The sequence below is a fragment of the Triplophysa rosa genome, linkage group LG17 (genome assembly GCF_024868665.1).
Source record: "Triplophysa rosa linkage group LG17, Trosa_1v2, whole genome shotgun sequence".
NCBI classification, from domain to species: Eukaryota; Metazoa; Chordata; class Actinopteri; order Cypriniformes; family Nemacheilidae; genus Triplophysa; species Triplophysa rosa.
This window is the reverse complement of record NC_079906.1, coordinates 18690809-18700307: the sequence shown is the minus strand read 5'-3', so window position 1 is coordinate 18700307 and position 9499 is coordinate 18690809. Positions and strand designations below refer to the sequence as shown.

Sequence of the window (9499 nt, the reverse complement as noted above, 5' to 3'; positions counted from 1 at the left end):
TATAATATATATATATATATATATGAAGTTAAGTTCAATTAAAGAAAATGTATACTTGCAGTAAAAAAAAACTACAAAAGTATATATACTGAGAGTATACTTCAAAGTGTACTTTTATAAAGTAAACAAGTATTACACTAGTAAACCTATATTTTACTTGTATCATAGCAGTACAAATAAAAAAACCAGTTGTAAACTTATGGTGTGCTCAAAGTTTACTACTTAAAAAGTACACTTTTAGAAACTAATAACTGGGCCAATTCAAGTATTACTGAATTAGTACACTAATAAGTTTACTACATTGATATTAGTATACATACATAAACTACACCATAAAAATAAGTAAAAAAAGTATTTCATAAATATACTTAATAAAATGAATTTGAAGTACTTATATTTGGTAAGGGTAGTCTTCAGTCTATGGAATATTACTGCTACATTATTTACATCATTCACACTTAAAAATGTTCAGTAAAATGCATCACACCAATAAACAAATTGCCTGACTTCAAATAACCTTTTTTCTTATCCTGAAAGGAAACATTAAGGCATGTTTGGTTCTTGTCCAGTGTACCGAACTGACGGAGGATGGATGGGCATTTTTTAACTAAACTTGAAGAGAGTTTACATAGTGAGACAACTTCACAATATCCAGCGACAGCGTCCAGCCATTTAATACAATACACTGGTTTGTTTCTATTTTAGCATCTGGTTAGCATCGTCCGGAATAAAATAAGGGGTTGTTTGTGGTGGAAAGTTGTGACATCAAGGCTGGTCTTGCCACATACTTTGGGCAATGTTTCCAGAGAAAGAGACCCCAACACCACTGCTGTACAGTATGTGTGAGTAAACGAATAAGAGAAAGAGATTGTGTTGTCTATCTCTCAAAAAACAATTAATAATGACACAACATTGAACCAATGAGTAGTCCACAATCTCACAAAATGAAAGGGATAGTTCAACCAAAAATGAAAATTCTGTCATCATTTACTCACCCTCATGTCATTTCAAACCTGTATGACTTTCTTTTTTCTGCAGAACACAAAGATTTAAGAACCTTGGTAATCAAACAACATTGGCCCCCATTGACTTCCATTGTATGGACACAAAACTATTGAGACATCTCTCAAAATATCTTCATTTGTGTTCCACAGAATCATATAAAGGTTTTGGTAAATAATTGATGACAGGAGTTTTATTTTGGGGTGAATTATCCCTTTAAGAAACCAAGTATACAACACCCATAAAGCATACAATGAAATCCACTCAAGAATAAAGAAATATTCTTATTAATAACGTTAAAGGAACTACTTCAGTTAACAAAGATAAATGTTCTCATAGTGACATTCTCTGCATATTAGCGTACAGCTGTCTCCTATTGGCACGGCTAAACAGATTATTTTGATATTAAAAGGTATCCCGGGATTTGTAAGAACAGGTCGGCTTCTAAACAAGCTGTTTAAGTATCAGTGAAATAAAAGGCTTTTTGGACAGGCTCTTGTGTATGGATATATCAGCCGAGAAATCAAACATTCACTTATTGAGCAAGAGAGGGGAATTTCACTGACCATCTCCTCTGTGGCTCCGTTCTTACAGACTACTACATTTTTCCAAGTGTTTAGTTTGGATAAAGAGCCAGTTCGCTTAATTCTTGTGGGACGGCTAAACGTTTAAACCTCACATTTAAAGGGATCAAGTGGATGCATTGTTTGGCTATGTTTAACAGATGTATACGTTTTTTTAAAGATCTCGGTTGTTTCTTTTTTTAGGACAGAGAGAGACTGAGAGGGAGAGACAGAGAAAGATCCGAAAAAAAATAAACACGGCTTCACCCTATACAAATTGTGGACTAATTGTGTATTTGGGCTTGCTCATTGGTGAGGTTGGAGCTCTTTTTCCATTTGGGTTGAAAATGTTAGAAAAAGAATTTTGACAGTGATTAGAGTGTTGACTTGTGGAATTTGAGAGTTTTACCTGGATGACTTGGGTTTCACCACAACACTATTTATACAGCTAGACTACAGGTCCAATTAAATAACTAAACCCATCAGTGGAAAGTTAGCTGAGCTTTCAGTTGAAATCATAATGTCTTATGCCATGTGATATGGTTGTGAAAAAAGTGAGGGGGAAAAAGACAAGGTGGGCCCTTGAAAGCTATTACAAACTGATGCTTGGAGGGAGTTATAAAAATTCTGTCATCATTTATTCATCCTCATGTCATTCAAAACCTGCATATGATGCTTTCTGCCGAGGAACACATAAGAAAATATTTTGAGAAATGTGTGGTTTTGTGTCTATATAATGGAAGTCAATGGGGCCAATGTTTGTTGCCCAACGTTTTTTTAAATATCTTCTTTTATGTTTTGCAGACGATAGAACGTCATACAGATTTGACATGAGGGTGAGCAAATAATGAAAGAACATTTTTGGGGTGAACTATCCATTTAAAGCCAGGAGCAATTCAGTCCAAAATGCTATACAGTATTTTCAGACCTTTTCAAAGCAGTTTTATTTTACTGCCTCTCCAAACTTATTAAAGAACCACAACTTTGGACATTTTGCACCTCCGACAGCAGGATTATGACATAAACTGTGAACACTCACCATGCACTTGTTAGGTTTCTCCCCCGAGTGCACTCTCATGTGGATTAGCAACTTGTAGCGGGCGTTGAAAGGTTTGTACCGTCGGACACATCCGGCCCAAAAGCAGGTGAAGTCCTCACCCTTTCGCTGGTCGATATGGACCTTCTCGATATGCCTAACCAGTTCCTCCTGCTGTTCGTACGCCCCACTGCAGTCGATCCAGCGGCATATCTGCTTATCGCTAAACACTCCGCTGGCATCCTCCCTGTCGCCCACGTGCTGTTCTACCAGGCCTGTGGGTTTAGGTTGTGCCAGGAGGCCTGAGGGTGGAGACTGCTGGCTTTGAAGATGCAGTAGAGCTCCTGGGCTGGAGCCCATGTACTGGTGCAGGTGGTAGGGAGGGGGCATGGGTGGCCGTGGGGGGCCAGTCTGGTGGTGGTGGTGGTGGGAATGCCCACTACGGTGGTGGCCGTGCTGGTGGTTTCCACAGCTCGTCAGATGGTGATATTGATGATGAAAGAGCTCCTCCTCACTTAGAGAGAACTCATCCACAGGTTCCTGTTTCAGCACGGCTGTACCGACAGCGTTTCCGCGCTGACAGCCTTCCAGCAGATTACCGGGCTGTATGAGAAGTCCCAGCCCGTCACTGCTGCCCATGCCAGGCTGCATGGATCCTAACTCCTCACACTGCTCCACTGACGAAACTGAGGAGGTTGACGACGAAGAGGACAGGGGTAGGAGGCAGCTGGAGGGTGACGGAAGCTGACAGTCGTCCTGCGGGCTGGGAGTGGGGAGAGGCTTGTGGGGCGTCGCCGAGATGGGCCGGGAGAATGCGGCTGTGGTTGGCGACGACGAATTGGTGTGCGGCCCGTTTGCGCAGGCCGCCGTTGACATCTGGGGGGAGCAGATGTTGCCGGCGATATCGATTCCCTCCGAGGCTGCGACGGCAGCTGACTGGGAGGCCACGGAAAGGCAGCGCCTCTTCAGCCCGCCAGCACTCGGCCGTGCTGAGTGACGCGAAGTCGGGGACAAAGACAGCGGGGAGGAGCCATCTTCATTATTAAATGGATACACAGTCACCGCCATCGCCGACAACGACAGAGCCGTTGCTAAGCTACCGCTGCCACCGCCGCTGCCAGGACGGTCCGACTCCCTGCGAACCGCGCACATCCCTCCAGAAAAGTCCGCCAATCCCCGTTTGTATCCCATTGAGCCCTCCTGTTTGATGGGGTACGAGTGCAATGCCCGGCATCCATTCAAGCCTCCAGACAGAGAGGACGAGCTGAGATCCATCTGAAAGCCAGCAGACCTGTGGGACACAGAGACACACCCAGAGGAATATGAGCAGCATTTAGGCAGAACGGAGCAGGAAGAATATGAACGCTATTAGCAGCCCGGTCTGTTGAAAGATAAAGGCCAGGGCTTCTCAATGCTCTGCCAACTCTTCCTTCCCACCTATTTCACTTTCAGACACCACGGAAACAGACAAGCTCTGTGCTCCAGCCCTGGCAAACATGCAGTCGAACATCTCTATTACATGGCCAACATTTGTAAACACATCGAATGAAGATTCATTTTCAAGCGTCTTATTAGTTTATGGTATTTGCTTTTGTAGTGATCTGAAATAGGCTGCTTTTTATGAGCGCCACTCTTACAGGAAACACTCATTGGATGGATTTCATAACCGCAGTGTGCTTAAACACTGGTTAGATCCACCGCAAACGCTCCCATGAATAAATAATGCAGGAAATTTGGCCTGTACTATAGTTATGAATGGGTATTTAAAAATAAGACCAAAGAGAGATGAATACAGGCAGGCTGTCATGCTCCGCGTCTGACAGGCTTTGATGACACAATAGAGGTTAACCCAAGCCTACATGTGGGCTAAATAGAAGTCACCTGATTTGGTTGTATAATGGCGGGCCTCTAAACGCTCTGTGTTTACAATACTGCCCATTATAGTGAGAATCTTGCCCCCCTTAATGGGCGAGAGGTCATATTTCCCAGTGCGTCGCTGTGATCTTCCACATAATAATTCCTGTCAGTTTGCTCATTATGGATTTTTGTGCAAAGCTCCTGAATGATGTGAGAAGGCCCCTCTGTCTCAGCCTATGAAGGATTTGTCTATGTCCCCTATTCACTCGGTGTGCTCGGTGCGGGAAACCGCTAATGCTAGCTTACTGACTGAGTTGAAGCGTCAACTTTGTTATGAGTCGCTCCTTTCAGGATCGCCACTTCCTGTTTGGCTGGAGCAGTGACATTTAGCGACAGAGTTGGATGGTGTGTTTGAGTGAAAGCACACTGGAAAGCATCCCGCGCTAAAACCATGGGTTATAACTGCACTACGTCTACACAGAAGCCAACAGAATCCGATGGCAGCCACTTTTCTAAGCGGTTAAAAATGTGAAGGGTGCCAAACAGCAATGTCAGTCCTGCTGTGTTTCACTTGCTCCTTACAGCACAAATTAGATCTATGTAATAACCTAAATTATATAATTTTATGTCTTATATATTTAAGAAATGATCTAGTTTACATTATAACACTTCAGAGACCATCCTAATAACTGTGCAAATGCTATGAGAGCAATGAATATGCTACTAGGGCAGTTAAACAATACTCTCAGTTCACATTTCGATACGATATTGGGTTCACGATTATTACTGTATCACTTTTTTCTCAACAAATATGGCAAAAAACGAAGCCAAAAATACGAGATTTTTTTCCAAAACATTAACAAAATATCGAATGTTACTGAAAAATGTTAAAGAATTGACATCTGAGGTTTCACTGAAAAATAAATCTGAACTTTGAAACAAAATGAAAATTAAGAACATAATTATAAAAGAGAACTCCATAAAGCAACATTTTAAAATGATTAATTTTTACAAAGGTCATATGTTGGCAACTCAACCAATAAGATGTAAAACAATCACCATAGCAAGATACTTATTTTAAAAACTTTTTGTATTGCATTATGTGATGCATCAATATATTGGTACACCCCTATATGCTACTATACAGTTTTGTGTTTTGAAAAGTGGGTTTAATGGATCTTTTAATCAATTACATTTATGCATTTGGCAGATTATTTTTTTAGACATTTTTATCAGTATGTGATCCCTAGGATTCAAACCCATAAGCTTTGCACTGCTAACTAACTGACCTAAAGGAAAACATAAATCACTCACATTAAAAGAAACAACATGTTGAGCAGGTAAAAATGAAAATGGCAGGTCTAAGAGGCCTATTTGACTGAGATGTGGGAAGTCTTACCTGCCATCTCGATGAGGGCTTTCCTGCAGGTGAAGGTTCTGTGTGGTCGCTTCACAGTGGTTACTGTGGTGGTACTGGGCACCAGACTGAACCGGCAGGTTCTGTCCACAGCGCAGTGACGTTCCATCTTCTGTCAAGTCTGAAGCGCTCTCCTTCTCTGAACAGAACGCGATACATCCTCCATTCACTGCAACAGGAGGAAGATGCAGTAGGTATATTATTAACAATGAAATGTTTTAATATTTATCATCCTTAAGCATGAAAAAAAATTGTAAAAGAAAGAAATCATAAAAATGCATCAAAACAAAATAGTTTAGACAATTTTGTGAAATTAATACTTGTAGTGGTTGTCTAATAGATCGCCAGCCAAAGCAGAAAATCTTTCCAATAGAAATCAGAAATGTATATGTACGTTTTTAGGTCATCTCTTTGTAAGTGCACTCACAAATGTTGACAAAACCTAATTTTAGCAAAACCAAGTAGCTGATAAAGCATGTTACTAACAACAATGCCAAGGTCATGGGTTTAATTCCCACAGAACACATGTTTTGAAAAATATAAACTTAATTGCACTGTAAATCGCTTTGGATGAAACTGTCTGCCAAATGCATGAATGTAAATATTTGCAATTAAAATTTACAGTCTCACTCTTCCTGGAAAATTTTGAGGACTCACTGCACTCACTCACTTTGTATAATAGAATACAATTCAAGAACATGAACGTCCATCCCTGTAATACTGCCTTTGGGGACTTTAAACAACAACAAGGGAGAGCAATGAGTCAGTTTATCTGCTGCGTCATTGCACAAAGAGAACTCAAACTAAGTAAAGCAAATGTCATCAAAATAAACAAGAGTACAGATCAAAATAAAAAGGTTACGTAGTGTAGTTTGGAAATAGAAAGCCAACATTGTTTTTGACTCCAGTGTGGGTGACCACATCTTCTTTTAAGTCTTCCTAAATCAATTTCAGAAATCTAATTTGCACACAACGATGACATTAATAATGTAACACTCAATGATCAAAACCAGTGTCTAAACATTTGGATACGCCAAAGCAAAGACAAAAGAGGTTAGGTAAATCAAAGAGACATTGTTTGAATAAGCCATAAACAGAATAAGAAGGTGACAAGTAATTGCTTTAAAGCAAAAAGAGCAAAGGAAACAAAGAAAGAAGTGTTGAGAAGCAAGGAGAAATTGGTGGAGTAAATCATAAGACACGCAGGCCTTGTAAAACATATGCTGGATTCACTCAACTCTATAAACAGAAGAAACAAGCTTTTTCTCATCCATTCTAGATTTCACAAAACAATAATAGTTGTTTATTAAATCTTGGATCCTTTTTTCTTGGCTTAGTGATTCCACATTTGGACTGTCAAACTGTGTTTGTGTATAGCATCACTGCTCGCTGAGCGAAAGCCAAGGATTTCTTGCTTCATCTTGAGAGGATTGAGAGATTTGTCAATGATGTTGGGATATTTTGTTTTACACAAATACGAACTCATGTTCTTTTAAGTACATGCTATTAGTTTGTCCCCTTGTCAAGTTATTAGTACGCTACTACGCCGATGGAAATTTAAAACTGTTTGGTTCCTGTATGTAAAACAGATCATCTGTTTTACAAAAAGCTGTTTAAATGCCAAGTCAAGTCAAGGTAAACTATACTGTTGAATAGAGGTGCACAGAAAATACAGCCAGAAGCCACAGGAATGCTCGGCACAAATCTGTTCGACAGATTCTCAAAATTGCTCAATATCTGGGTCACGATTCTTTGAAATCTAGCCTCAAGTGGCAGTTTCTGAAAGTGGTCGTGATGTTAGCCCCTTTAGCCCTAAAAACAGCGAATTCTAGGAACCGGAAGACTGCACTTTTTCGAAATACGAGATGAACACTTTGTACTGTTGATTCAATGCAAAACATCATTGATAGCACAACCTTGGGCAATAAAGAAATTTGCGCATCCAACCTGCAAACGATGAGGCAAATGGCACAGAATCAGACATTCTTGACATCAGAACGCTTCACACTCCATATGTGTCTCTTAAGGTATTATTGTCCAACTCCAAGCGCTTCCAACTTACATCACTTGGGATCCAAGTCCGCGCTAAAAGCCCTGCTTTTTGTGTACTGAAAGAACTATGGGGGAAGTTTAGGATACAAGGCTTTGTAACATTACAGAATTAGTCTCAGCAAGGCTGAATAAGTGAATCTCATCCACATTTGGAAACTTGGAAAGAACTATAGATGTGATTTATATTGAATAGGCCACGGTAATTCAGTGCTGGGCATTGCATTGTAAGTTGCTTTTTGTGAGAAGGTGAACGTTTGTAAAAGATCCAGTTTTAAAGAAAAAAGACGATGAAAAACAGGCTCTATTGTTGAGACAACTGTCAAACAAGGAACATGTATGCCTCTCAATACCTGCACTTTGTATGTTCAGATAATTTAATAGATTTTTTCATAACTTTCGACAGGAAATTATTGCAAGAAAGAAAACCACAGTTAGAAAGAAACAACACAAGCCAAATTCAAACCGCCGTCTTCCACATGAGCATGGCATATGCGTCTTGCCCAAGACTGTTTTTCCCAATAAAATGAAAAAAGTCACAATTACTTTCTATTAAAGTATCATTTAAAATGTATTATCAATGGCCATTTCTCAATTCCAAGAACACAAAGAACAGACTTGTGTTCTCAGGGAGACTGGTCTTGCGAGGCAGCCTCGGAAGAACGAACTTGGATGGAAGCGCCGCAGTGACTTCTGGGACTTCAAGCGGGTTCCGTATGCGCACAAGGCTGAATTAGATGCATCCTTGATATCGAGAACACATCCTGGTAATTTCATGCGTTCTCTGTTCTTATGTTCTTCAGTACTGGAACCGGATTGGACGGTTATTGATGACATAGAGCGAGAACAGGAGGACACAAGACCGCTGAAGAACTTATATTGAGAAACGGCCAATGTAATATTTTTACACTAATGACAAAGTATGTTATGCACTCTTATTACAACAGATTTGTCACTTTGGATACCCGCCGAATGCAAAAATGTAACTGATTTATAGTTGACATAAAGAGATAATAAAATCTTTTTTTACATGTTTAATAAAGTATAGCATGTAGCTACAAAACACTGATGTCACTACCTGAACTTCTAGTTCAACGATCTAGAAGTAGCCCTAATACTACTGTACATAGAAAACAGAGCTTCTTTCCAAGCTTTCACAGCTGCATCTCACACAGAGAAATCAAAATGAGGAGGGTGATTCCAACACACTGGCTCTCATCAGTACCTGGAAAGCACACAGAATACAAAGAGCATTCTTCTCTGTCCAAGAGGATTTTCGCACCTCTGATCCAGGACCAAATGAAAGAGAAAGTAAAGGAGGGAGCAGGTTTGTAAGCATTCAGGAGCCATTAGAAATGACAATTCTGGGTGTGAAATCACTCTTGCGCTATGCCAGTTGTACCTGAGGGCAGAGCAGAGCTCAGTGATGAAGACCAGCCTAATGTTCTGGCCTCATTCACAAAAACACAAGAGATTGAAACCAAAAACAGAACTAAAGGGGAGCAAAACGCTTCCATTGCCAAATTCTTGTTTGATATGCACAGATCCAGAATGTATTTGCAGTCTGAGCTGATA

At 40.3% G+C, this 9499-nt stretch overlaps 1 protein-coding gene across 3 annotated transcripts in view; it reads right to left on the bottom strand.

Moving 5' to 3' along the window:
• The window catches only part of LOC130568664 (zinc finger protein GLIS1), a 77553-nt gene that overhangs the window by 44270 nt on the left and 23784 nt on the right, over positions 1–9499 (bottom strand). For all 3 annotated transcript variants that reach the window (XM_057357669.1, XM_057357670.1, XM_057357671.1), the window contains exons 3-4: positions 5858–6044; positions 2605–3892 (exon numbers count right to left, since the gene is read on the bottom strand). In XM_057357669.1, coding sequence (XP_057213652.1) covers positions 2605–3892; positions 5858–6044 — 1475 coding nt within the window. The remainder of the gene's footprint in view (positions 1–2604; positions 3893–5857; positions 6045–9499) is intronic.